The following is a 25,633-nucleotide window of genomic DNA, read 5'->3' on the forward strand; positions in this document are numbered from 1 at the left end:
CAGGCGCCAGGCCGCCAACACTGCTCCCGTGCCCGGCCGCCGCGCCGCTGCGTGCGCGTGCGTCCGTGCGTCGGCGCAGGTCGGGCGAACTCGCTTGGCTGGTGCCTGGCGGGCGCGTCACGTGCGCCGCCGTGCGTAGTGAGGCGGTGCGACTTTTGCCTGGCGCGGCCTCGAGCCGGCTGCTGCTCCTCCTCATCCACCCCACACTCCCTCAGCCATGCCCGCGCCAGACCTCGTCGGCTCGCTGCTCTTCTGCGCCGCGTGCGGCTCGCTGCTCGACCTGCCGTCGGATTCGGACGTCATCGTGTGCGCGCCGTGCGGCGCCTCGGCGTCGGCAGCCGTGTACGACGGGCTCGCCATCGTCACTGCCTCGGCGCCGTCGGCCTTTCCCTCGGCGCTGCGCCAGAAGCGCACGCTCGTGCACTCGGCGCAGTCGGCCAGCGACCCCGCCGCGCGCCCGCAGGAGGCGACGATCAAGGAAAAGTGCCCCGGCTGCGGGCACGACGAGATGAACTTCCACACGCTGCAGCTGCGCAGCGCCGACGAGGGCACCACCGTCTTCTACACGTGCCCCAAGTGCGGCTACAAATTCAGCCAGTGAGTGGACGTGGCGCGGGCTGCATGGAGGTGGCTGGCACAGAGGGTCGGCTGCACAGAGGAGGCACTGCGATGCTGCGCTGCCAGGTCGCGTGTGTCGTGCGACCCGCGATGCGCGGCGGACTGCGACGACTTCGCTCGGCGTGCGGCTGACACTTTGCTCGTTCAGAAACAACTGAGCAGCTCGCCCATCGCTCCTCGCTCGTCACTCGTCGCTATCGCTCATCATCTTCGGCGGCGCTGGATCGCCGAGCCGTCGCAATATACCCTGTCTCACCACTAGCAGCGCGTCGCGCGAGAGCATCGGACCGATAAGCTTCGACAGTCTGGTTGGGTAGGTACACATCAAGAAAGAGAGAGGGGCTCCGAAAGGTGGAGGCAGGGACAGGTCACGAGGTGGAGTCCGATAGCGTGCTGCCCGTCACGCTCTTGGCGTAGCGCGCGGCAGCCGACGTGGTCGATGGAACAAGGGACACCGGGCGCTGCGGCGGCGGCGAAGCGCCCGGAATGCTGTGGAGGCGCTTGGGTCAGTCGCAGCACATAGCGCTCTCGGACTGGCTCATCACGCACTTCTCAAAGCTGCCGATGTGGCGGATCGCGCGGTGCGTCGGCGCGCTGGCCGCGACAGACGCGGCGCGCGAGCCCGACTCATCGACGAGCTCGCCGAGCGGGCGAGTCGGCGGCGGCGCAAGCGTCTTGGTCGTGGCGGTGCCCGGCGACTGGTGCGTCTCGACTGCGGGTGGAGCTTCGCCGCGCCCGTCAAGGCTTTCGCTCCGAAGCAGCGACTCCGCTTGCGCATCCTTGGCCGGCTCCTGCGGCTTGGCGCCCTTCGAGCCGCCGCGGCGACGTGGGCTGGCGGCATCGGTAAAGGCACGCACGTCCGTCAAGAGCAGCGCCAGGCGCTCGTCGTCCGCCTTGGTCCCCTTGCTCGGCGGCGAGAAGCCTCGGCGCGGCTGCGACTGGCTGGTGCTGTCCGCAGAGCCCTGGTTGGAATCGTTGGTCTCGGACGCGCCTGACGTCGGAGAGGCAGCGCTGAGTGCGGCGATGTGGCGGCGCTGCAGTTCGAGCATGGCATGACAGCGGCGCAGCAGGCGGCAGGCAGTGACTTGCTGGGCACGTGCTTCGCTCTCGGCCAGCAGCGTCTTCTCGCGTGCCGCTTGCAGCGCCGCGGTCAGCTCCGACGTCGAGGCGTCGTGCGACTGCTGCGACGAGCGATGTGCACCGGCCTGTGCCGACTCGTTCGACGCTGCAAGAACGGCCGAGAGACGGTGTTGCTGCGCATGCTGCGCCGCTGGCTTGGGCGGAACTCTCGTTGCGCCTCCGTTCGTTATGCGCATCGCAAGCGTCGACGAATGCTTGATGGGCTCGAGGCTGGACACGGGCGGCGCAGTCGCCAAGGCCTGTGCCACTGCCGCAGCGTCGGGCAGGCTGCTGCTGCGTCGCGCCACAAAGACCGCGTGCTTCGGCACGCCGCGCGCAAGCACGCTCTGCTCGGGCAGCGGCGAAGGTGCCTCGATGCGCCGCTCGTCCTCGTCCTTGCGTGGCTCGGACGGAGATGGCCCGCGCGAGGGCGTGTCGGGCGCGCCATCGACGCTCGGCGTAAGCATCGGCGGCAGCCCGCTCGGCGACGGCGCCAAGTCGAGCGCCGGCAGTGGACCTTCCTTGTGCCAAGGTCCGACGGCGCCGGCGGGCATCAGCCGCATCGACTGGCGCTTGCGCTCCTCCCAGCGTTTGCTGCTGTTTGCGGAGAGCGGCCTTGCGCTGCCGGGCCTCGTCCTCGCCGCGGCTTCGACGCGCTTGAGCTCGCTCACGAGCTCGGCGTGCTCCTCTTCGGTCAGCCACGAGGAGCTTGCGCGCTTGGACGACCGCTGGGCGGGCGTCGAGCCCATGATCACCGCCATGTCATCGTACATGAGGCTCGCGCGCTTGCTCGTCATGCTGGAACGGCTCTCGGAAGTGGGCGCCGTGTCCGACATGCCGCTGCCAAACGTGCGGTCCGACGTCGGCGGCGCCCACGGCGACGAGCCGAAGCGGCGTGTCGCGGCTCGAGGCACGCCTGCTTCGCCCTCGCCAGGTGCGAGCGGCGCAGAGTGCGTGCTTGCTACCGGCCGCGGCGAGTGGTTCGACGGCGAACGAGGCGGCGCGGGCACGAGTCCGAAGCCTGCGGGTACATGTCCGCTCGCCAGCAGCAGCGAGCTGTCGACTGGACGAGCGGGCTGAGCTGGAGCTCTTGCTTTGGCGCTGCTCGCTTCGCTGCCGCAGAGCTGGTCGCGCGACAGGGGCGGCGTATGAGGCAGGCCGTTCGGTGCGTCTGCGCCGTACACCAGACCATCGCGCTTCGGGAGCGAGGCTGACGGCTCGTCAGAGACGCCCGTGGCGCCCGACGACGTGCGCTCGCGTCTGCGCGCCGTCAGCCCTCCTGCACGGCCAAAGTCGGACGGCGCAAAGGTGCGAGCAGCAATAGCGACTGGCAGCGCCATGACCTCCTCGCGCTCCAGATGTGCTTCACGAGGAGACAGGTCGGGCTGCGCCTGATGCGGCGGCGCGTATGCCTGCCGCTGCGGCAGCGGCACCTCTTCGGACTCTCCGCTTCCCATACGGCGCTTTGCCGCTCCATTTGAGCGTCGAGCGGCATCCGGACCTTCGCGCAGCAGCTGCAGCAGGTCTGCGACGGGAGGCGCACCATTGTACGTCGCTGAGCGCGGGCGGCCAGGCTTGGTCACTGGACAAGTGGCCGAGAGCGAGCTGACCGAGGGCGTGATGCTGCTCGAGCCCGACGCCTTGTGGCGCAGGATGCCTGGCGATGTCTTGAGCGAGCCTGTCGTCGGCGAGCCAGACAGGCTGCCCGTCGTCAGGTACGAGCGGCCGTTTGGCAGCACCTGAGCGAGCCGCAATCAGCACAAGAAGCTCGTCAATGCAAGTCGCTGCACACCTACCCTTTTGGTGAGATGCTCGCCCGGCAGGCCGTCTTCGAACTTGGAGGAGAATGGCGGACTCTGCGCCGAGCTTGCGCGGGCGTTGCCCGCGCTGAAGCCGCCGATGCCGATGCTGGTCTGAATGGCCTGCTGCTGGGACTGTGAACGACTGCCTCCTCTGCGTGAGGAAGGCGGAGCGCCGCTCACGATCGGCAGCTTAAAGAACCCGCTGCGCTTGCGCACTGCGCCGGCCGGCGCCACAGGCGGCAGACCGTCCTCGTAGTCGGCGACAGTCCGGCCGCTGGGCTCGCCAGTGGGCCCGGTGCCGCGGAGAAACGCGGCCAGCTGGATCGCAGGCGGTTCAGCACCTCGTCGCCGGTCACCTCGCCGCCGCAGCTCACCTCGAGCGTGCTCTCGCGGCGCGACGCCTCGCCCTCACGCGGCTGGGCAGGAGCGCGCCGAGCGGCTGCGCTGCCGCTGTTGTCGACGATGCCCGTGCTGACGCGGCGCGACGCCTCGTCAGGGCCCGTCAGCTTGGCGAGCTTGCCCTCGCGCGGCTCGCTGACGCCGACGCTGTGGCGCACCGGCGTGCGTGCCAGCGGCGCCTCGACATCGATGCCCATCTTTGGCGTCGAGGATGTGCGGCGCGGGATGGCAGGTGTGGTGAGTGATATCTTGACAGAGGCGTCGTGCGGTCGAGCTGAAGGGCGTGCGTCCTGCCGGAGCGGACGGTGAGAAGGCGGAGGTGGACGAGAGGAGCGTCAGCAAGCGGCGCAAGATGAGGGTGGCAAGAGAAGAAGCACGGCGAGAGATCGTCGCAGCCGCAGCTCGATGCGCGACTATGAGCTGACGAGTGACACAGATTGGGAGGAGCCAGAGTGCGCGAAGGAGCTCACGGCGCACGGAAAGGGGTCCGTGAGAGGACAAAGGGGGCGCTGCACGCGCGTGCGCCACGTGCGCGCGAGAGCACAAAGGCAGGCTGGCCGTGCGGGCGAGGCCCTGCTCAGCTGCCGTCTGCCGCCTCTGCCGCCTGGTGCTGATGCAGCACAACGCCGATGGGGATCCCGGATGCCGGCCGTCAGAGTGCCCTGCTCTTGATTGACTCAGGCCGGCGGCCAGCGCAGGCCGCTGGGCTGAATGCTGCGCCGCCGCCATGCGCGGCGTGCCGCTGCCCCCTGGCGGCGCCGCGCGCCTTGCCCCCTGAGCGCCGCAGCGCAAGCGCCGCGCAGCTCCGACAAAGACTGTAGCAGAGCTGCAACCGACAGTACGCAGCCGAGAGCTTGACGCACCTGATGCTGTGAAGCGGCTTTGCTCGCTCAATCCGCACTCGCTCGCGGGCGAGTGGAGCGAGCGTCTGCAAGAGGAGAGAAGAGGGGCAGAGCGCACGCGCAATAAGTGCGCGCCGCGCCGGCGCCGACGGCCGGCAGGGGCTCATATAGGCTTCAGGCTTGAACGGCGGCCCTGCTGCGCCGCTGTTTGCGCCTGTCGAGCACGCAGCGAGAGCGCACCGGTCTGCTGAGCAGCACCAGCGCTCGAGCAAGACCTCGGCAGCGCAAGAAGAGCGCCGTGGACGCTTGGACCATCGCAGGACGATCGCAACGTGCTCGCGAAGCGTCCATGCGTGGCGCGGCCTGAGCGTCGAGCGCCGCAGCGCTGCGCGCGGCCGCGGCAGAACGCAGCAGTGGCCCGGCTTGCACGAGGGCGAGCACGAGCACGCTAAGGCCAGAGGAGCCGTGCCACGAAAGTGACGCCACCTCCTCGGGGCAGACACAGCAGCAGCCGGCCAGCCGTCTCGCCTCGGCTCAGCACCTCATCTGCGGGCATGGCAGGCCGCAAATCAACGGCGAGCCATCGGGCTTCACTGTCCTGCGAGGTGAGACATGGTGCGGGCAGGACAGCAGAGGACGCGTGGCTCAGGGGCCCAAGCGCTCGGACCGAGATGCCTCGCCCCGGGCATGAGCTCGCTGACGGAGGAGGCGCCCTGCGAGCGCTGATCGGCTGGTCGCTGCGGCAGAACGTGCTCGATCGAGACCGCGTTCGCAAGAGAGCAGCTGTCGCTGCATCAGCATGCAGTCTGTCTGCAGAGCTTGACGGCTCTAGAAGCGCTTGACGTCGAGTGCACGCGCGGAGAAGCTTGCAAGGTCGACAAGCTCGATGCTCGGCCCACCGCGTCAAGCGCAACAGCCAAGCTTTCCACTCGCACGCTAGCCCGGACACCTTCTCGCCAGCGGTCCGAGCGCTCAACCTCATCAGCCGGCCTTTCGGGCGGTCTCGGTGCCGCTCGTCACGTCCCGCCGCTCCCACTGCGCGGATCACTGCGGGCTGCACACGATGAGCTGCAATTCATACACTGCGTATGCCGCGACGAGAGCGTGGGCCTCAGTGGAACAGAAGCGGTGCCGGCGCTGCCGACTGCCATGCCGGCTCGGGCGTCCAGTGCTCCCAGCGCGGCGGCGCCCAGCTCGGATCTGGATTGAGCGGGCGTGGCGTGCGCATGCTGCCAGCGACACTTCCAGCCGACGGCTTGCGAGTCAGGTCCTGCTTGACGGGGCGCGGTGAGCGGCCCAGGTCCGAGGCGAAGCGTGGCGATCGGTCAAGCGCGCGAGACTGCGGAAGGCGAGCACTTTGCGGCTGTCCGCTGGGACGGCCGCCGTGCTTGGCCGATTTGGCCGCAACCTGCACGAGGTCGAGCGGAGGCGGAGGACGCGTGCGGCCGTGGGTCGAGAGTCGCGGCAGGCGGTACGGCGAAAGCGGCGAGCGGGGCGTCTGCGGCGAGGCCTTCGTGGGCGAGACAGCATCGTGCAGGCGCAGCAGCGACGTGCCGCGCGGTGAGACGGCGACCAGACCGGAGGCCATCGTAGGCACAGCGGCACCTGCGCGAACAGTGGCGAGGGCAGCAGTGTGTGCCGCGGGGTGCATGGCGTTTGCGAGCACCTTGAGCGCCGGCAGGGAAGAGACGCGGCGAGGCAGGCGGGTGGGTGGGCCTGCGGGCCTGCCCGCGTTGGGGCTGACCTCGCCTGAGCAGACCGATTCTCGGCGCGGCGGCGGCACGGGCGCCGGCCGAGGCGACTCGCCAAACAGGGCATGCGCTGCTTGAGCGTGCTGCTGGGCTTGGCTGGCTGGGACGACTGCGCCGCGAGCATCGTCGCGACTCGGCGGACAGGCGGTGCATAGCAGAAGCGGGTCCACGGCAGCCTGCGGTCGTCCGCATCCCCAGCTGTCGAGGATGGGTGCGAGGCGCAGCTGTCCGACGTAAAGCGCAGCTGGATGCGCGTGCGGCGCAGCGATGATGTCGCGGAAGGTGTTGATCGTGGGCGGAGCGCTGGGCGGAGGCTCGACGCCGCGCAGTGAGGCAATGCTCCGGCTTGTGCGCAGCGCAGCGGCTCTAGCATCGCCGGTGGTCGATGCAGACGAAGCCAAATGGCCGTGCCCGCCGAGTGCACGTCGGAAGAGACGTGAGCCGAGGCGCTCTCCCGATCGCACACGGCGCAGCGGCGAGGGAGGGACCCTTGAGACCTCCTGCTCTAGCGGCAGCGACTGCTTGGGCTGCTTGGACGCACGGGCTGCAGCTACGAGCAGCGCCTCCAGGCCCGACGGTGGCAGTTCGTTGAGGAGTCGCGCGATGCTGGCCGGCGTGGGCGAGCTGCGAGGCGAAGCGGTAGCCACTGGCGATCCGAGCGCGCCGAGCGCGAGCGTAAGGCACGAGCGGCAGAGCAACTGACAGGAAGTGTCAGCAAGAGGAAGGCACACGGGTAGTCGCTGCACGCACCTGTCGACTCGGCACGAAGATCCATAGGCCGTGAGCCTCGCAGCAGTCGCACTCGGTGCGCAGCGCAGCGCCGCCCAGCAGCGTCGTATCTGGCAGCGTTGATCAGCCAAAGCCTCGCCTTACTTGCGCAGAGACTTGACTTACCAGCAGCACATTCGCGCCTGGCCTGAAGGGTACGGGCAAGCACAGCGCCAGCGCTGTCCTCCGGAACTTGCGGTGCGTCGTCCAGCTGGCTCAAGATCGAGCGAACGGGGTCATCGCTGCGTGCGCGACGGTGATACGAAGTGTCGGCCTTTGAGCGTGGCGATTTGCCTGGCGGTGCGTGAATGACCTCGCTGGCTGCGAGCGGTGCCGGGAGATTCCTCGGGCGGATCGAGCCGGGCCGGAGGAAGAAAGCACGTCGCGAGGCGTTGTGGAACGCACGCGAGGTGTAGCGGAAGCCGCTCTGCGAGGCGGTGCTCGTGCTCTCGATGCTGCTCTTTGCTTTGCTGCTTTCCGTCTCGTGACTGACAGACACATCGCTGTCGAGAACCTGGCTGTCAGTTCGAGCGGCGGCGGCGCGAAGCGACATGAAAGAGCTCTTGTTGCCGAGAGCGCGCGACCGGAAGAAGCCCATGTGGGCTGCTGGCTCGTGCGATGTCGATGAGTCGCACTGCAAGCGGTCGTGTCAGAGATGGGACAGCCACGAGCGCGAAGCACTCACGCCTGAAGAAGAAGAGTTTTCGTCGGTGTCGTCGCTGCTGAAGTGACTCTCCAGAGCAGGTCGCACGATGTGCTCTGGCACCGGCGCGTTGTGCGTACGGATCTTGGCGTCGAAGGCGGGGTCCTCGTCCGAAGAGGGCGCGTCGTCGATCTCGAGGTGCAGCAGGCCCGTCGAAGGGCGGCGGCCCGTCAAGCTGCCAAAGTAGTCGGCGTACAGCGTCTCGGGCCCAACAAGCATGACAGGCGGCACGCTGCCCTTGCGCCTGCGCGACGCCAGCGTCGAAGTGGGCTGCTGCGCCCGCGGCGTCAGCAGGTCGTCGGCATCTGGGCTGTCCATTGCGTAGCTCTCGGGCGCATAGCTCTCGGGCGCATGCTGATGCTCGGTGTGCGACGTGTCCGGCGAGGTGTCGGACGTGCACGACGACGAGGAAGAGGAGTACGCTTCGGGCCGGGCGGTCGCGTACGTCGACGCCGTCAGCGTCGAGTGCAGGCTGAGCGGCGACGGCGACGGCGGCGCGGTGGAGAACGGCGAGCCAGGCATGCGCTCGCCGAGATCGGACGAGGAGCACGAAGGCGACAGCGACTTGTGCGACATGGCAGGCGCGAGTGCGAAGAATGTGGCTTGCAGGAGGAGGGTTCTTGCATGCCGTCTGCCTTTATGAGACGGCCGGCGTTTCAAGACCGGGTCTGCTCGCTGTCAGCGCCGCCGCTGCCGCCTCGTCTTCGCATGCGATGGCTTGAGGACGAGGAGGCTCAAGCGCAGGCAGCGCAGGGTCTGCGAGAGATGCACTTCCACGAGCTTCGCGGCTGACTCGCGAGCGCTCGGGTGACGAGCGCCCGACATGCACGGCGGCGAGGAGCAGAGGGCACGCGCGTGCAGCTGCATCGGCCAGTGCTAGATGCCACAGCACCAGGGCATCTCATGACGCCCGGAGCCGGGACGCTGAGCTGCGGAGAGAATGGCGTAGTGCCAAATTCCCGGACGCGGCGAGGGGCTCGTGCGCCGGGCGTGCGCTTGCCTGTCCGCTGCCGCGCTGCTGCGGCCGGGCGCAGCGAACTTGAGGCCGAGATGAGCTGCAGGAGAGGCCGCGGTACAGCGATGCGGCTGTCGTGGCACTGCGAGAGAGCTGCTGGGCCGGCGACGAGGAGCATCGGGCATACGCTCGCCAGGCGGGCTGTGGTGCCGCGCGCGCACGGATCGCCTCGTGGGTGCGGCTGGTGGCGAGCAGGCGGCGACGTGGCCTGCGACGGCAGCTTGAAGGCCGGCAGGCGCTGCGCACGATCGTGGGGTGCGTCGTCTAGGCGAGCGCCTCAGAGTACCGTCTCCATCGTGCCAGCGTCGAGGTCGCCTCGGAGCCGTGTCGTTCCGAGAGGGCTGCCGGCCTCACGAGCAGGCCAGCTCCTGTCTGCGACTGGCGACGGCGTGCATCTGTCTCGTGCAGGTGCGGCAGGCATGGCACTTGCGGCGGGCTGTGCGACAGCCGAGGCTGAGGCTGGGCGGCATTGCGGCGTGCCGCGCAGCAGGAGCGATGCGGCGCTGAGGCAAGAGCGAGGCGCCGCGGCTGTGGCGTGTCGAGGAGGCGCCGGCTGGCGCTGGTCCCACGCTCCGCGCCTCGCATCACGCTGCGCCGGCGAGCCGCGCTCCCCGCTCCATCACGCTCAGGGGCATGCGCTCGCCGCCGCCGAGCAGCCTGCGGTGCCGTGCTCGCACCTGAGCAACTTGTCTCGACAGCTTCATTTCGCGCACTGAGCCCTCACTGTGGACCCTGGAGACCCGTGGGTGCGGAGCTCCATGCGCGGCGTCGGCTGGGCGGAGTACAGCAGGCGGAGAGTGAGAGCGCAGCGAGAGCCGGCCGGAGCGCTGGTCAGCACAGGTTCGTGTGTCTCCCACGTGGAAGCCACTCGCGTTGCCAGCTCTGCTCCAGCTCCGCAGGAGATTGCAGGAGTGAAGCCTGGCGGTCGGACCACCCGCAGCTGCGCGGCTTCATCAATCGTCGGTGCGGAAGACACCTCCGCATCGTCCCCCGTGATGAGGCTGCGCGAGACTAGCGCAACAGAGCCGCCCCTAGGTGAAGGACTCCCCACAGCCGAGCGGTGCCCACAGCCGTGATGCTCTCTCCCGCCTCGCACAGGCGTGGAACAGCGCAAACGATGTCAAGGATCCCGGCGCTAAGCTCCTCCACAGGGCACGTCCGCAGTGCGATCGCTGTGAGCTCTGCTGGGCCTCTGCAGACGTTGCGAAGCTGACCTGTCAGCTCCCGCCGGGGGGGGGGGGGGGGCAGTGATGAAGAGCAACCTCCGCATCGCGTCCTCTCTTGGTCTCTCACCACCACAAGCTCGTCTGACTCGCCACCACCGTCAACTTTCGCCATGTCGAGCTCCAGCCAGAACAACGGCTACACCATCAAGAGCACCGGCACGAACAGCCAGGTGAGTGGAGTCTGCTCTCAGCAGCGGCCACGTCATCTGGCTGACGCCCTCTCGGGCAGGGCAATCACTGGTGCAGCCGCGAATTCGGCCCCTCGGCGCCCAGCCAGAACAACTACCACTACTCGAACAAGGACGGCAGCTTCCACTACAAGAACCCCGACGGTTCGACGTGAGTGCCGGCGTCCGGACGTTCACCCTTCCTCGAAGTAGACCGCTGACGACGCGCGTCGCAGGTATCACAACGACGGCAAGGGCAACTCGACCTACACGACGCCCTCGGGCTACCAGGTGCACAAGTCGGACGGCCAGCAATGATGCTCTCGCCGCTGCGACAAGCGCCGGTTTCCGTCCTCGCGCTCAGCAACTGCGAGCTGCGTGTGCTTTGAGCAATACAAATCTCCATTCCTCCTCAGCATGGTGAAGAATGACACGGCGCACGAGCAGGCAGCGTCCGGCGCTGCTACCGTCGCCGTGACGCGCGCTCCTTCTGCCGCTCCTCCTCGTCGTCCGAGTCGACGGTGCCGCTGCGCGGGCGCAGCAGCTGCGACTCCTCCTCGTAGTCGGGGTCGTTGCGCCGCGGCTGCGGGAAGAACTTGTGCGAGTGCTCCTCCTCGGGGCTGCGGTCGTGCGACTCTTCGTCGCGGTGCACGGCGGGCGAGTGGTCGTACGAGTCGCGCGGCTGTGGGTCGTCCCACATCGTTCGCAGCGCATTGATCGGCCGGATCGAGGGCGTGGTGTCCTCCGTGTCGCGCGTGTCGCCGCTGCCCTCGCGGATTGCACCCATGCCCGCCTGCGCACCGCGGCCGCCCTCGGTGCGGTATGCCGCCTCACCTGCGTGATGCCCGTGCGGCTGCTTGCTCTCCTCGGTGAAAGAGATGGCCGTGTCGCGCTTGTAGGGCATGTTCGGCAGCGTCAGGGCGGCGTCGCTTGGCCGCCGCATCGGCGAGTCGGAGAGCTCGAAGCGCTGCAGGTCGCGGCTGCTCGACGTGTTGAGCATGCCGCTCTCGCTCATCGCGTAGGCGTCCGACGAGGCGTGCAGCCGCCGCCGGCTGCGGGCGCGCACCATCGAGCCGAGCACGCCGAGGCCGCCGCGCACGGCGTCGGGCCCTGGCTCCTCGGCCGTGGCGTCGAGGCCCTTCTCGTGCGCGAGGTGCGAGCGCGAGGCGCGGATTAGCAGCGTCGTCTCGCGGTCCAGCGGCGAGCCGTCGGCGTTGGTCAGGTCCGCCGGGTCGATCTTGCTGAGCTGCAGCAGCGTGATGCCCGAACAGATCGTGAGGAAGCACAGCACGATCGTGATGATGCCCGTCGCCGTCGTGTCGAGGCCCTGGAAGAGGATGATGCTCGACACGAGCGTGCAGAACGTGAAGACGACGTAGTACGTGGCTGTGCGCGAGTATGAGAGGAGGTAGGGACAAGGCTGGCGCGCAACTCACGCGTGACCATTGCTGTGTTGAAGAGTTCCAGAGCCTTGTTGAGGTCTGCGCAGGACTTGTTAGGCAGAGCGAGGCAGGCCGTACCCGCGCAGCTCACAGTTGATCTCGACGAGCAGCGTAATGACGACGAACGCCAGCAGGAAGTAGAAGAACCAGTGCTTGAGCTGCATGTCGCCGCGGATCGTTAGGATCACCGCCGAGCCGATGCCCGAGATGCACGACACGGAGAGGCCGCCGGTGAGCGAGCAGATGGTGATGTGCACCATGACCTGCTTCTTGCCCCAGCGCGGCGCCACGAAGAAGACGAGCCCGACTGTGGCGGGGTCAGGGCCGGCGAGAGATGCACGATCCATGGCCACTCACGGCTCGCGATGATGCACAGCGACATCCACACGAGGAAGCCCGGCGCGATGAAGAGATGCATGAACTCTTCGATGTCTCCCGCTGCGTGCGACACGGGCGCATTGAGCGCAATGCCCGTCGAGCCGACGATGCACAGAAAGGCGCCGACCTTGCCAAACAGCGCTGCAGCCTCAAGATCAGCACGGAGTCACGCACAGCCACTGCGGTGGACGCACTCAGCTTCTCCTTGAGGAAGATGCTCGAGAGAATGGCGCAGATCTGCGCGAGTCCGGCAGGTGAGCAGGCGCCGGCCTCGGGCATGCCAAGCGGCACGCACCACGACGGAGAGCGCGCCTAGCGGCGTCACGAGCAGCGCCGACGAGATCGAGAGGGCCACGAGGTTGAGCACCTCGCCAAGGATCTGCAGCAGAGGTCAGTCCCGCAGCTGCTGCAGCAGCTCGGCCCGCGCAACGCACCATGAGCACCATGCCCGTCCACCACAGCCAGCTCTTCAGATACGCATGCCCCTCGCCGGCCTGCTGCCCAAACTTGGCCTGGCTCTGCAGCAGGCCCTTCTTTTTGAAGACGAAGCTGCTGCCGATGAAGAGGCCGCTGGCGACGGCGAGGGCGATGCCGATGTACGTGAAGGCCTTGGGCGTGCTCTTCTTGCCCGACGCCAGCGCCGCCTCGCTGGCCAGTGCCGCCGACGCCGAGGCGATGACAGACGAGAGCGATGCCGATGCCTGCGATGCCGATGATGTGGTGCCGGCGGCGTCGAGGACGCTCGCGGACGGAGCCGCGCTGGCGAGCGAGGTGAGCGTGCTCATGGCGCGCGCCGGTGGAGGCGTGCGGGGGCGCAGAGGGGCACGCGGGGCACGGGCGGAGCAGATGCGCGGGCGCGGCGGCCTAGAGATGATAGCGCAGAGGTGCGAGCGGTGTGGTGGAGAGAAGACTGCTACTCGCTGGCGGGCATGATGCGGTGGGAAGGCAAGACGGGAGCTGCGAGGCGAGTCCAACAGCAGCGCACGCGCCGCGCACCGCCTTTGCCGGCGAGCGGCACACCGCCCCGGCACCTTGCGCGCTGACCCCTCTGCGAAGCACAGAAGGCGGGGTGCAGCATCCTGCATCCTGCACGCCACGCTAGCAGCCCCTATGTCCGGCACCGCCAGGCCGTGTGCTCGGCGACAGCCACTCGTACTGCTACACCTCGCTGCGGCACAGAGCGCTGGCCGGCGTGTGAGACCGTCGGGGCGCGAGGACGGGCCGCGCTCGAGGGTCTCGGCGGGCGGCTGCCCCCCTGCGGCTGTGGAGGTGCGGCACAGCCTCGCGGCGCGGCACAACGAGAGAGCCACGCGCATCGTGCGGCAGCGCGCAGCTCTGCCTTCTCCACCCTCACTCCCCCTGCCTCGAGACTTTGCAATTGCGACGCTGCACACGCACTCCGGAGCGTGCCCGTGACGCTGCTGCACGCACGGCGTGGGCGAAATCGCGGCCGACCGAGCAACCCTGTCACAAGCTCACGCAGCCGAGGTACCGAAGTGTCATTGCAGGGAGAGCACGAGAGAGCACGGGAGATGCGTCAGACCTGGTAGCGGAAGTAGATCGACGCCTCGCCGCGCCGTGCGACGTCGAGCTTCTGCCGCCAGCGCTCGTCGTCGGGGTCGGCGCGCTTCTCGACGGCGTAGCCCTCGCTGCGCTCCAGCGCGGCCTGTGCGGCGTCGCGGCGCCGGTTGCGCATCCACAGCAGCAGGCTCGCCGTCGCCGAGATGGCCGCGCCGCCGATGAGGATGCCCGTCGACGTCCACATGCCCTTGCGGTAGAGCGGCTTGTCGGCGTCGGGGAAGAGGCGCACGCCCAGGAACGGGCCGCACTGCCCGATGACGCCCAGCGCCACGAGCGCCACGCCGCGCCGCGACTCGCCGACGGAGTTGTGGATGTTGAGCATGTAGATGAGCGGAATGTCGGTGAAGAGCGAGAGCACGACGAGGTACGTGGCGCCGTAGCGCACGTGCACGTTCTCAGACACGGCCAGCATCACGTAGCCGGCGATGCCTGGGGGCGAGGGTGAGCAAGAGGGGCTGGCAGAGGCACGGACACCGACGCACCGACGCAGAACATGCCGCACACAAAGACGCCGCGCACCATCAGCCGATCGGAGACGTACACGATGGCCAGCGCCATGATCCAAGCGACCAGGTACGGCGGCGCCGACAGGCCCTGAGGTGATGAGAGCGTCAGCGGCGAGTGATTCAGGAGACCGCGGCGTACACGCACCTGGCTGCGGATGCTCGTGTAGCCGAGCTCGTTGATAAACGTCGGCAGGTAGACCGGCACCGACGAGTAGCTGCGAGGCAGGAGCAGGAACAGGTGAGCGCTGCATCGGCTTCTAGCGAGAGCCGCGAAGCTCACCTGACGTTCACGATGAACAGCAGAATTGCCGAGGTCCAGGCCATCGGGTCAAGCAGAGCACCCTTTGCGTTGGAGAAGTCAAGCTTGGCCGCCACATCCGCCTTGATGGCGCGCAGTGCGCTGAACTTCTGCTTCTGCTCGCCCGCGCCGGCATGCTCGTCGAGCCGTGCCGCCGCGCTGCGGTCGACTGTCTCGCGGAAGAGACGCGCCTCGGCGATGGAGCGCTCGCGCGGCGTGAGGAACGAGGCGCTGGCGATCGAGTCGGGCAGGAAGAAGAGCACGATGAACGCGACGATGACTGTGACGCTTTGTGAGCAGGTGCGGCAGGCAAGATGAGGAGCGTAACTCACTTGTGGGCAGACCCTCGACGATGACTGCGCGGCGAGTCAGCGATGTCCGGCCGGAGAGCACAGGTGCTGTCGCGGAGACAGCGCGGCCTCAAGCCCTCTCTCCCACGGGACTCACAGAGGAGGCGCCACGGCTCGACCGCAGTGCGCGTCTGCTGGATGCCGTACGCAATCGAGCCGGCAATGCAGCTGCCCAGCGCCGACGAGGTGAGGAAGATGGCAAAGCGGATGCCGATCTCCTCCTTGGGGTAGAAGAAGGAGTAGTAGAGAGCGACGGCCGTGCCGAAGCCGGCCTCTGCGACGCCGAGGAAGAAGCGGCAGGCCATGAGGCCGCTCCAGCCCGTCGCCGTCGACTGCAGCACCGACGCGACACCCCACTGCGGCGCATCGTCAGCGTGTACAGGCCATACTCGCTCGCAAGGACGCACCACGAAGACACAGCCCGCCATCCAGCGCGACGGCGGCAGGATCTTGAGCGCGAGCAGGAGCCACTGGAAGAGCGCGTAGCCGATGTAGCTGCGTATCTGCTCAGCATGGGCAGCCAGCAATGCAAAGCTTGCGAGCGCGCTCACAACATGGTCAGCAGCCACTGGAACTGCGGCGACGAGATGCCGAGGTCCTTGTTCATGCCGGCGGTGCGGGCGTTGCCGATGTTCGAGCGGTCCTGCAGCAGCAGCTCAGCGTCGCCCACCCGGCTGGACCTGCTCGGCCACTCACCAGCGCGGCGAGGAGATACGTGATGAAGAGGATGGGCAGGATGCGCACGTCGAGCTTGCGGCGCACGCGGCGGTCCTCCTCCATGCTCCACCAGCGGTGCTCGCGGTCGACGGCCTCGCCGTGTGCGCCGCCGAGGTGCGCGTCGTCGGCCCGCTCGCTCGCGCTGCCCGCAGCGGGCGAGGCGGTGGCGCCGCGCCCGGCCTCCTTCTTGTCGTCGTCCGACGTGCGCGTGTGCGCGGGGGCGAGCTCGTGCGACATGGCGGCGCCTCGAGCTGAATGGTGGTTGTGGTGCAAGATCAGGTCGCTGCAGAGTCGCGATGAGCTGCGACGAAACCCTCGGCGCGGCACAAGTGGCAATGAGAATGCGGGGAAGGGGCGGCAGGGCAGAGCATGACGGTCTCGCGCGTGCCTGTCCCGGCATGCGGCGCTAGGGGATACCCAGCTCACAGCGCTGCAGCACGGTGCTCTTCTCTGGCAGGAGGGCTCGCTCCAGCCGCGGCGACCTGACGGCCATGGCGCCGATGTGCAGGAAGGGTGGGACCGCGAGACTCGCTTCCCCAGGCGCAGGAGCGGGGAAAGCGTGCCGCACTCTTACTCTTGGAGCGCGGCCGGCGGTGCGGCGGAGTCGCCGGGCGCCTTGCCGCTGCACCTCGGCGGCACGGCCGGCGGAGCGGCACCACGCCGGCACAGCGCCAGCCGCCGGCGCGCGCTGCAACTCGCCGTGCCGCGGCTCGCAGCGTCGGTGTCCGACGAGGAGAGAGGCACGCTCCACTGGCCCGGGTCTCTGGGCCTCGTGCTTGCCGATGCCAAGGAGCTATCCTGGATGTACGTGCGAGCTTCTGCGATGACCTTCAGCACCACGGACTCGAGGAAGGGTGCGCCGGAAACCATGTGTCCGCGGCTCGCGGATGGGCTCCTGATCCACCCCTCGGAGCACTCTCGAGGGAAATCTCGAGTCCCATCAGCACGCCTTGGCTCCAGATGGCCACAGCAAATGCTTGACGGATCCAGTTGAGCTCCTCAAGAGTGAACAGCCCCGCATCCTGGCTCTGCAGGGCTGGACAGGTGCCCGGATGGGAGCAAGGGAGTGATGCGGAGGCGCCGGACAGGTAGAGCAGCTCTCGGCCGAGAGAAGTGCCGCGCTCCTCGCCAAGGAGCCCGCTGCGCTTGCGCCGCCTCCATCTTGCCGTCCACCACACCTTCCACCGCCCAGCATGGCCAGCGGCAGCAGCGAGAACGCCGCACTGCTCGCGCAGATTGCCGCACTCAGCGGCGCCATCCAGACGCACCGCGCCGGTGCCGCACCCGCCGCAGCGCCGAGCTATGCGCGCGGCCGGGGACGCGGGCGAGGCCGGGGGCGCGGCGCAGCAAGCGCAGCACCGCTGCCGAGCAGGCATCGCCAGCTCATCCTCACCGCACCTGCCGCCGCCACGACATCATCCAGCAGCGCCTCGAGCTCGAGCGATGCTGCGGCCGCTGCCAAGGCACCCGAGGCTGCCGCTGCGCCCGACGCGCCGCAGCAGTGGGTCAAGACGCGCACCGGCGGCGGCATGAGCCTCGTCAGCGCTCAGGTGTACGAGAAGAGGTGCGTCACGGGCGACCAAGCGCATGTGATGCCCGTCTCATGCTCTTTTCAGCGCCGCCGCAAGGCAGAGCGCCGCAGCATCAAGCAGCAGCTCGCGCGGCACCCGCGGCGTGCGGGATGCTCGCGGCGGCAGCAGCCGTGGCGCCTTCGCACGCGGCGGCAGCAGTGCCGCAGCGGTGCGCCGCGGCCCAAACATGGGCGAGGTGATCGTTGACGGCGTCACGTTCGTCTTTGATGCGTCGGGCACCAAGCTCGTCAAGGCGGCGTCGCGGCCTGCCGACGAGGCAGAGGCCTCTTCCTCGAGCGCGCCCCCAGCATCGCCCAACACGCCGCTGCGCACGAACGTCAACGGCCAGAAGTTCGTGCGCACAAAGACGGGCAACCTCATCTCCGCCGAACTGCTGGCGAAGCGCAAGGAGGCGCGCGAACGCAAGGGCAAGATGAAGCGCCTCGAGGGCCTAACTCGGGACGTGGCCGAGCGCCAGGCACTGCGGTGAGTGGTGATTGGCACGCTGACAGACGCGCATGAGCTGAGGCGAGCGGCTGCGCAGCAACGCTGCGCGTCCCTCGTCATCCAAAACGACCCTATCGCCGCGCAAGCCCAAGGGCCTGTGCTCGTACTTCAACAAGACCGGTCAGTCGTCTGACTCTCACGCCTCCTCTGCTCCGCTCAATGCCGCGCAGGACAATGCAAGCGCGGCCTCTCGTGTCCGTGGGAGCACAACAGCGCCAAGCGCGCCATCTGTCCCGGCGCGCTGCGGCCCACAGGATGCACTGCGGCGCGCGGCACATGCCTGCTCTCGCACACGCCTTCGCCGCACCGCTCGCCGCACTGCACGCACTTTCTGCGCAGCGGCACCTGCCGCGCCGGCGAGGCGTGCGCATATACGCACGCTGCGCTGCCGCCCAACGCGCGTCTCTGCCCCGAGTTCGCGCGTGTGGGCTGGTGCGAGGCGGGCCGCGCCTGCGAGCGGAGACATGCGTGGGAGTGCCCAGACTTTGCCGAGAGCGGCAAGTGCACGCGCAAGGGCTGCCGTCTCGAGCACGTCATTCGTGCTGGTGCAGATGCAGAGGAGGGTGCCGACGCGCTTGCCGACGATGCGCTCTTCGTGCGCGACGACGCCGCGCAGTTCGAGCCAGAGGCGCCCGCGGGCGAGCGGAAGCGCTACCTGGACGAAGAGGCAGAGGCGTACGGGAGCGAGGAGGAAGGTGGCCTGACATTCAGGCCGCGCAAGAAGGCCAAGGAGTTCGGCGCGCAGAAGGACTACATTGGCTTCGGCGAGGAGGACGAGGAAGGGGAGGAGGAGGAAGAGGAGGAAGACGAAGAGCAGCACGAGCTCGTGGCCACTGACAGCGAGCACGACGAGAGCGAGGTGGAAGAAACAGATGATGTCGAGGAGAGCGACTCGTCGTCGGCATCTAGCAGCGACGACGATGCGGCGCTGTAGCAGCGCGCCCAGCCGGTGAGTCGCGCTTCTGTCCGCCAGGCCGGCAGCGGTCCGCCCTAGCCCGCCCTGCCTCATCTAGCCTCTCTCCTCTTTGCGCCCTTTTTCTGTCACATCTCTGCCCATCGGCCAAAAGATAGACCGCCTGTGAGCGTCAGTCTCCACACACATATTCCACGCACGTACGCTAGCACGATCCGTCAGTAATGACATGCTGCGTTTGCTGGAGCGCTGCAGCGTCGTGATGCGCTGGACGCCCCAGCCTGGCGAAGAGCGGTGCGGCGTGTGTGTGACGCTGTTGTGTTCAGTCTCACCCGGCCGTCCATCTGCTGCAGTCGGCTGATCGCACAGATACCATTGCGGTGACCCGCCGGGCCCTCTAAGCTACGACCTCCTCAAAGCGGCCCAGCGACACCGCGCCCGCTTGCTTGCCCTGCCGCACGTCGGCGTCGGACCACTGTGCCCGCCGGTGCGTCTCGCTGCGGACGAATTGCACGAGGCGCTGCAGGTGCTCCGGGAACTCGAGCGGGCTCGGCGGGCTGCCAAGCACGAGCTCCGGCTCAGCGTCTGCCCGCACCGGTGCGGCACGGTCGCGTGCCAGCTCGGGCGAGCCCTCCTCGCTCGGGTCCTCGCCCTTGTTGGTGCGGTCGATGCCGGTGACCTTGCGCTTCACGCCGCCGACGACGCCCCAGCCCTGGCCCCAGACGTTGCGCCAGAGCGCCGCGGCGAGGCGCGCGTCGCTCTCGCTGTGCGCCAGCCCTTCGTCGAAGCCGAGCACGGAGCCGCGCTGCTGCTGGTGCAGGTCGCGCATGTAGCCCTTGACGAGACGGCTCGTCGAGATGCCGAAGCGGTCGCGCATGCGCGACTCGGCGTCGAGGAAGAAGTGGTTGACGATCTCCTGCGTGTACACCTTGGCCTCGTTGGGCGGCAGCGCGCGGAAGCGCACGATGAGCAGCCACACGTGCAGGTTCGTGAGCTGGAACCAGGTCTGATATGTCCGTGGCAGGCCGCACTCTGCGAGCGAGAAGGGTGTCAGCAGCGGCCGCTGCCATGCGTGGCGGTGGCTGCAGACAGCTGCAACGCTGCGAGGAGAGCGATTGCCACAGCCAGACCAGCATGGGACTAAGTGCGTCGCCAGCAGCTGGGCAGCGATGCAGCATCGCACTCAGTCTGCTTCACAACATCCGGGTACTTCCGTCGTTGCTACGGAGGCGCCGCTCTCTTCTGCATCATTGCCTCTCGCCACGGCCACTCACCCTCGTGCCAGAAGGGGTCCTGCACGCTGCGCTGCGCGCACTCGTCGTACAGGTCGCTGGTGACGCGGATCGCGGTGCTGGTGGTGCTGTTGTAGCCCATGACACGCGCCAGCCCTTCGACGAGGCGCACGGTGAGCGGGCTGTACTGGCGCGGCGCCCGCGGGCTGGGCGAGAGGCCGGTGGGGCGCAGGCCGCCCTCGGGCCGCGCCTCGCGCTCGCGCGACGACTGCGAGAGGCGCGGCGCAGCGCTGGAGAGGGCACGCAGCTGCACAGCCGCGGCGGGCGCAGCGAGCGGCGCGGCGAGGGCGCGGCGCACGAGTCGGGCAGACATGGCGGAGAAGGGTGCGGGAGGTGGTGCGCAGGAGGGACGCTGACCCGGCCTGGGCGGGCTGACAAAGTTGGCGGTGGAGGCACACAGCGTGGGAACGCACGCTGACTAAGCAAGGCTGCGCCGCTCTAGGCACGCTCGCTGCTCCCACGCGCTCGGCCGAGGCTCCAAGATTCACGGCGGCGGCGCGCACTGGCGGCGGCCACTTCTTCTCGCGCCGCCTGCCAGCCACGCCCCACCAACACCCCCACACCCCACCCTTCCTCGCCCACCATGTCGTCCGCAGTGATCGGCATCAACCTCGGCCACTCGTACTCGAGCATCGCCTGCATCAACCAACAGTGCGTGGCACCGAACTGCGGAGCTGGCAGCGTGACTGACCCCGCCGCAGCGGCCGTGCCGATGTGATTGCCAACGAGGACGGCGAACGCCAGCTGGCGACGCGCATTGCCTTCAACGTGCGTGGCAGCGCGTGGAACAGTGGCTGCAGCGTGTGCTGATGCTTTGCGCAGGGCGACCAAGTGTACATCGGCCAGCAGGCCACGCCGCAGCTCGTGCGCAACGCGCCCAACGTCGTCGACCGCTTCGTCGGCCTGCTCGGACGCAAGTGAGTCACCGCGGCGCGGCGCACACCGCAGGCGCATGCTGATGCTCGTTCAGGTACTCGGAGCTGAGCGCTGCCGAGCTCGAGCGCGTCTCGGCGCCCGTTGTCGACGTCGACGGCACGCCCTCGTTCCGCGTGCAGATCGACGGCGCCGAGCAGACGCTTTCCGCGCACGCCGTCGCCGTGCGCTTCCTCGCTGCGCTCTTCGGCACGGCCAAGGACTTCCTCTCCGGCGTGCCGATTGCCGGTGCCGTGCTTGCCGTGCCGCTGGCCTTCAGCGCCGCCCAGAGCGCTGCGCTCAAGGAGGCCGCGCAGGAGGCCGGCATCATTGTGCTGCAGCTGCTGCCGGCGCCCAGCGCTGCCCTCGTCGGCTACGGCCTCACCGCGCCCGGCCCCCGCGGCGCGCTGCCCACGAGCCCCGAGGGTGACGAGAGCGGCGCGCTGGCCGAGTACGCGCCCGGCCGCATCCTCGACCGCACCATCGCCGTTGTGGACGTCGGCGGCGGCTCCACCACCGCCACGCTCGTTGCCGCGCGTGCCGGTCTCTACACGCTGCTTGCCAGCGCCAAAGCGCCCGTCGGTGGCCGCGCCATCGACGACGCCCTCATTGCCTTCTTCGCCAAGGAGTTTACCAAGAAGACGAAGATCTCCATTGGCAAGGAGGACAAGCGCGCGTGGGCCAAGCTGCGCAACGAGGCGGAGAACACGAAGAAGGCACTCAGCGCCAGTGCCGGCGCACAGCAGTGCAGCGTCGAGTCGCTGGCCGAGGGCATGGACTTCTCTGGCAGCATCAACCGCGTGCGCCTCGACATGCTCGCCGCGCCGACGTACGACGGTGTTGTTTCGTGCCTCAAGGAGGCTCTCGCCAGTGCCGGCCTTGAGGCCGCGCACGTTGATGAGGTGATCCTTGCTGGCGGCACCGCACGCCTGCCCGGCGTGAGCGAGCGTCTCGGCTTCCTCTTCCCGGAGGAGGGCGGCGCCAGCATCACCGCCTCCATCGACTCGTCCGAGCTGCTTGCCCGCGGCTGTGCCGTCGAGGCACAGGTCATCGCTGCGCTGCCCGCCGACTCGGCACAGCGGAAGCACATCGACTCGCTGCCCGCCGCGCCGCCGGCCGAGGCTTCCGAGCTCAAGACGCGCACGACGGCACGGCCCTTCGGCCTCGTCGTGCCCGCCGAGAAGAGCAACCGCGCCGCCATCAACGGCCAGCTCTTCGTCACGCTGCTCGCCGCCCACACGCCGCTGCCCGCCCGCCGCGCCTTCACGCTGACGGCGCCGGCCGCGGGCGGCAAGGCGCTGCTGAGCTTCGCCGAGGGCACGCCGGACGTCGGCGTCGAGGTGCTTGACGCGCCCGAGCCGGATCCGGAGGACGAGGACGACGAGCCTGAGGCGCCCGAGGAGATCCGGACGGCCCGCGTCAAGGCCGACGACAAGCGTGTCGCCGAGATTGCGCTCGACACACAAAAGGGCGCCAGCGTGCTTGTGAGCATCGAGGCTGCCGCCGACGGCTCTTTGACCATCAAGGCAGAGGTCGAGGGCAGCGACGCATCCGAGTTGGTGCAGCTGCCGGCGCCCAAGGCCTAGACTCTTCCCCCTCCTACTGTACAAGAGCGCGCACTATTAGACTTCTTGCCAGCGCTTCTCGAGCTCGCGCCGCATGTGTGGAGACGCTATCGCGCATTTCTGAGCTCTACGAGAGCGGCACGCGTGGCACAGGAGCGGGAGAGGGGAGCGGGAGACTGGTGAGCTGGGCAGGAGCACGGCGCAGAAGCATGAGAGGCAAAAGTAGAGTAGAGCAGAAGGCGAAGGGGCAGGCTTGTGAAAGGACCGTGATTTTGGAGGACAGATGACCAGGTGGGGAGGCGAGAGTCAGGCGATGGCAGTCGCAGAGCTGGGTTGGTAGGTGACGGCGCCGACGACGGGAGATGGCACGGCCTGCGCTGCATCTCGGCCTACGTGGCGCATGTGGCGCTTGCGCCGGCTTTGGCGGACGATGACGGCGGGCGCAGACGAGTCGGTGAGGCGCGCATGCGACGGCGCGTTGGAGCAGTGGGCGGTAAAGTGAGGGGATGTGCCGGCGGCGGGCGGGCAGGGTATATGCAGGAGACAAGGGACACGAGGGCAGCCGATGAGCGAGAGGAAGAGGCGGCGAGCAGGCAGGCGGGATCACGTCGGCGACTTGCGCTTCATCACACCGCCAGGGCTGCCGGGCATTGGCATGCCCTGTGCGCCCTGCTGCATCTGCTGCTGCATCTGCTGTTGATGCTGCTGCTGCGCCTGATGCTGCGCCTGCTGCTGCTGCATCTGTGCCTGCTGCTGCTGCATCTGCATCTGCTCGTGCTGCTGCAACTGTGGCCGCTCGCGGCTGCCGCTGGCCGTGCGCTTGAGCGGCGTGCGCAGGCTCTTGCTGTTCGGGTTCAGCATCTCGTCGTCGACCGGACCCGCGCCCACAAAGACGTCGCCGGCGTGCTGCTGCGTGTAGGCATTGGCGAAGGCCGACGGCTGGCCCTGGCCAAACTGGCCTGCGCCCGGGAAGCCATTGCTCGGCGAGCCGACGTACGGGCTGCCGTTGCCCGCGGCGTGCGGGTCGAGCAGGAACGAGTTCTGGTGCGCCGTCGAGACGGCCGGCGAGGGCGGCAGCGGCGTATTCATCGCCGCCATCATCTGCACGACGCCGGGCGAGATGGGCGACGGCGGTATGCTCATGACGCCCAGCCCCGGGTTCGGCGCGCCCATCATCTGCATGTGCTGCTGCATCGCGGGCGACGAGTGCGCCGACATGGCGCTCGTGTCGATGGCCAGGCCCGAGAGCGGCGGCGGCTTGCCCGCCATGGGCCGGCCATGGACGGAGAAGTTGGGCTGCTGCCCGGCAAAGGTGCCCTGCTCGCCGAAGGAAGGCGAGCGCCCGGCGCTGACAGGCCGGCCCTGCGCATCGAGCATCGGACTTTGCGCGCCGCTCGCGACCGATGGGCGGCGGCTGCCGAGCGGCGAGACGTGCTGCATCGCGCCCATCGCAAAGGGGTCGTAGTCGTGCGACGAGCCGCCGGACTGCATGCCCTGCGCGTGCGGCCCGGGCGGTCCTCCTGGTCCGCTCTGGCCCATGAATGGCGGCTCAGTGACGAAGATCGGCGGGCCGTCGACGTGCGGCGTCTGCCCACCCGGCGGCGGCGCGCCCCAGGGCGTCTCGGACCAGTTGGGCATCATCGGGCTCGGGATCGGGATGTCGGCCTGCAGCATGCGCAGCTCGTACGGCATCTGCCCGCCGTTCTGGCCCTTAATCCACTCGAGCACGCCGCCGAGCACCTCGCGCATGCCCACGAGCGCGTTGCGCAGACCCACGTTGACCTCGAGGCATTCCTCGAGGCGGAACTGCACGTCGTCGACCTGTGCGCGCAGCTGCATCTGGCCCACCGAGACGCTGTACTGCAGGTCGCGCGCCTCGACGCGCGCGTGCTCCGAGTCGAGGGCCTTGCGGCGGATCTCGTCGAGCAGGTCGGGCCGCCCGCGTATGAACTTGGGGTGCGAGAACTCCCACACCTGCGTGTCGACAGCGTTGCGGTGGCCGCGCGGCGTCTTGTTGACCTTATAGAAGCCGTACCTGCAGACGCACGCTGTCAGAAGATGTCGCAAGCGTGCGCGAGCTCTCGCAGGCAGCAGTACGCTGTTGTGCGCGCATCGCATGTCGCGCGCCTGCCCTTCGCTGCGCGCGCCGCTTCACTCCGCACCATCGCCTGCAGCGCAACTCACATGTTGAGCTGGCGGATGAAGCTGGAGAAGTTGGAATGCTTGAAGTGCTTGCCGAGCACCTCCTTTGAGAACTCGTCGAAGTTAGTCACGACGACGGAGCTGCCCGTGCCGTTCCACGAGATGAGGTGCTGGTACTCGGGGTCCGAGACCATGCGGAAGAGCTTGTGCACGAACTTGGTGCTCGGGCGCAGGTCGTCGCCCGAGCCCGACGCCGGCAGCGCGGCGCTGCTGGGCACGGGCGGCGGCGCCATGGCGGCAGCCGCGCTGCTGGAGGAGCCCGCGGCAGGGCCGTGGCCGGGCGTCGAGCCAGGGCTCGGCAGCTCGAGCGACGAGTCGGCAAAGCTGGCCATGCTGTCGCTGCGCTCGGGCATGCCGCGGAAGGCATTGGCTGCGCCGCCGCTGCCGCTGCCGCTGCCGGTGCCGCTCTCCTGCTTGACCATGCTCTGCGGCGAGCCGCTGTCGGAGCTGGGCGAGCCGCCCATGCTGCGGTGCGGCGACGCGCTGAGGAACACGCTGGGCTGGCCGCTCTGTGTCTGCTGCTGCTGCTGCCCGGGCATCGCAAGCTGGCCGAAGGTGACCGGGCTCGACGGCAGGCTGCCGAGGCTGCCGTGCGCCGGCATGCCGCCGTGCACGCCGAGCGGCAGCGAGTTCTGGCGCGCGGGCGTCTGCAGCAGCGCGCCGCCGTGCGGGTGCAGCTGGTGCGAGGCGGCCATGCCGGAGCCGGAGCGCGGCGAGGCGGCGACGGAGGCGTTGGCGCGCTGGGCGAGCGGCTGGCGCGCGGCAGCGGCGGCGGCGGCGAGGAGGTGGTGCTGCTGGTGTGCGTACGAGGCGGCGTCGGCCGGGTGCAGCTCAAAGGTGCCAGTGGAGGGCGAGGCGGAGAGCATCATCCAGCCGCGGCAGGCGGCGAGGAGGGCACCTGCGGCAGAGCAGCTGCGCGGGTGCGACGCGTGACGTGTGAGACGGGCCGAGGCGCGGGCGTGGCTGGCGGTGCGGGATGGAGGCGAGAT

The 25,633-nt window shown here is 68.8% G+C and overlaps 11 protein-coding genes across 11 annotated transcripts; 4 read left to right on the top strand and 7 right to left on the bottom strand.

The window, feature by feature from the left end:
• Nucleotides 1–200: 200 nt before the first annotated feature.
• FA09DRAFT_332635 (putative RPA12-13.7 kd subunit of DNA-directed RNA polymerase I) lies at nucleotides 201–1,253 on the top strand. Its single transcript, XM_025743542.1, has 2 exons — nucleotides 201–597; nucleotides 767–1,253. Exons 1-2 carry the CDS (start codon nucleotides 218–220, stop codon nucleotides 774–776), a joined length of 390 nt encoding a protein of 129 aa, XP_025594995.1. The 5' UTR covers nucleotides 201–217; the 3' UTR covers nucleotides 777–1,253.
• FA09DRAFT_165421 (hypothetical protein) lies at nucleotides 763–4,362 on the bottom strand. The gene is made up of 5 exons (XM_025739261.1): nucleotides 3,914–4,362; nucleotides 3,720–3,857; nucleotides 3,534–3,662; nucleotides 1,168–3,476; nucleotides 763–1,107 (listed from the first exon to the last, which is right to left on the bottom strand). Exons 1-5 carry the CDS (start codon nucleotides 4,133–4,135, stop codon nucleotides 987–989), a joined length of 2,919 nt encoding a protein of 972 aa, XP_025594996.1. The 5' UTR covers nucleotides 4,136–4,362; the 3' UTR covers nucleotides 763–986.
• A 586-nt stretch (nucleotides 4,363–4,948) lies between these two features.
• FA09DRAFT_165436 (hypothetical protein) lies at nucleotides 4,949–5,823 on the bottom strand. Its single transcript, XM_025739263.1, has one exon. It carries the CDS (start codon nucleotides 5,760–5,762, stop codon nucleotides 5,229–5,231), a length of 534 nt encoding a protein of 177 aa, XP_025594997.1. The 5' UTR covers nucleotides 5,763–5,823; the 3' UTR covers nucleotides 4,949–5,228.
• A 1-nt stretch (nucleotide 5,824) lies between these two features.
• FA09DRAFT_165410 (hypothetical protein) lies at nucleotides 5,825–8,741 on the bottom strand. Its single transcript, XM_025739260.1, has 4 exons — nucleotides 7,985–8,741; nucleotides 7,426–7,933; nucleotides 7,282–7,370; nucleotides 5,825–7,229 (listed from the first exon to the last, which is right to left on the bottom strand). Exons 1-4 carry the CDS (start codon nucleotides 8,576–8,578, stop codon nucleotides 5,892–5,894), a joined length of 2,529 nt encoding a protein of 842 aa, XP_025594998.1. The 5' UTR covers nucleotides 8,579–8,741; the 3' UTR covers nucleotides 5,825–5,891.
• Nucleotides 8,742–10,353: 1,612 nt separating this feature from the next.
• Nucleotides 10,354–10,728, top strand: FA09DRAFT_302646 (hypothetical protein; the record flags this gene model as incomplete). The annotated part of the gene is made up of 3 exons (XM_025740408.1): nucleotides 10,354–10,413; nucleotides 10,473–10,582; nucleotides 10,647–10,728. The coding sequence occupies 3 exons, from the start codon at nucleotides 10,354–10,356 to the stop codon at nucleotides 10,726–10,728; spliced, it is 252 nt and encodes an 83-aa protein (XP_025594999.1).
• FA09DRAFT_323456 (DUF803-domain-containing protein) lies at nucleotides 10,647–13,026 on the bottom strand. Its single transcript, XM_025741089.1, has 7 exons — nucleotides 12,665–13,026; nucleotides 12,526–12,609; nucleotides 12,425–12,467; nucleotides 12,210–12,371; nucleotides 11,944–12,159; nucleotides 11,847–11,891; nucleotides 10,647–11,796 (listed from the first exon to the last, which is right to left on the bottom strand). Exons 1-7 carry the CDS (start codon nucleotides 13,013–13,015, stop codon nucleotides 10,874–10,876), a joined length of 1,824 nt encoding a protein of 607 aa, XP_025595000.1. The 5' UTR covers nucleotides 13,016–13,026; the 3' UTR covers nucleotides 10,647–10,873.
• A 741-nt stretch (nucleotides 13,027–13,767) lies between these two features.
• FA09DRAFT_335550 (MFS general substrate transporter) lies at nucleotides 13,768–15,919 on the bottom strand (the record flags this gene model as incomplete). The annotated part of the gene is made up of 9 exons (XM_025743773.1): nucleotides 13,768–14,240; nucleotides 14,294–14,405; nucleotides 14,463–14,532; nucleotides 14,598–14,895; nucleotides 14,948–14,971; nucleotides 15,063–15,321; nucleotides 15,373–15,460; nucleotides 15,517–15,608; nucleotides 15,662–15,919. 9 exons carry the CDS (start codon nucleotides 15,917–15,919, stop codon nucleotides 13,768–13,770), a joined length of 1,674 nt encoding a protein of 557 aa, XP_025595001.1.
• Nucleotides 15,920–16,489: 570 nt separating this feature from the next.
• On the top strand, nucleotides 16,490–18,954 carry FA09DRAFT_363395 (hypothetical protein). Its single transcript, XM_025745585.1, has 4 exons — nucleotides 16,490–17,246; nucleotides 17,299–17,739; nucleotides 17,798–17,880; nucleotides 17,931–18,954. The coding sequence occupies exons 1-4, from the start codon at nucleotides 16,876–16,878 to the stop codon at nucleotides 18,692–18,694; spliced, it is 1,659 nt and encodes a 552-aa protein (XP_025595002.1). The 5' UTR covers nucleotides 16,490–16,875; the 3' UTR covers nucleotides 18,695–18,954.
• A 320-nt stretch (nucleotides 18,955–19,274) lies between these two features.
• FA09DRAFT_283404 (hypothetical protein) lies at nucleotides 19,275–20,137 on the bottom strand (the record flags this gene model as incomplete). The annotated part of the gene is made up of 2 exons (XM_025739849.1): nucleotides 19,275–19,705; nucleotides 19,948–20,137. Coding segments are annotated over 2 exons (621 nt in total), but the record flags the coding sequence as incomplete, so codon positions are not given.
• Nucleotides 20,138–20,508: 371 nt separating this feature from the next.
• Nucleotides 20,509–22,635, top strand: FA09DRAFT_332639 (actin-like ATPase domain-containing protein). Its single transcript, XM_025743543.1, has 4 exons — nucleotides 20,509–20,616; nucleotides 20,667–20,733; nucleotides 20,788–20,882; nucleotides 20,936–22,635. The coding sequence occupies exons 1-4, from the start codon at nucleotides 20,549–20,551 to the stop codon at nucleotides 22,461–22,463; spliced, it is 1,758 nt and encodes a 585-aa protein (XP_025595004.1). The 5' UTR covers nucleotides 20,509–20,548; the 3' UTR covers nucleotides 22,464–22,635.
• Nucleotides 22,636–24,332: 1,697 nt separating this feature from the next.
• On the bottom strand, nucleotides 24,333–24,877 carry FA09DRAFT_302615 (winged helix DNA-binding domain-containing protein; the record flags this gene model as incomplete). Its single annotated transcript, XM_025740406.1, has 2 exons — nucleotides 24,333–24,477; nucleotides 24,627–24,877. Coding segments are annotated over 2 exons (396 nt in total), but the record flags the coding sequence as incomplete, so codon positions are not given.
• Nucleotides 24,878–25,633: the final 756 nt, after the last annotated feature.

This window comes from Tilletiopsis washingtonensis (assembly GCF_003144115.1).
Source record: "Tilletiopsis washingtonensis strain MCA 4186 unplaced genomic scaffold FA09scaffold_27, whole genome shotgun sequence".
Taxonomy (NCBI): Eukaryota; Fungi; Basidiomycota; class Exobasidiomycetes; order Entylomatales; genus Tilletiopsis; species Tilletiopsis washingtonensis.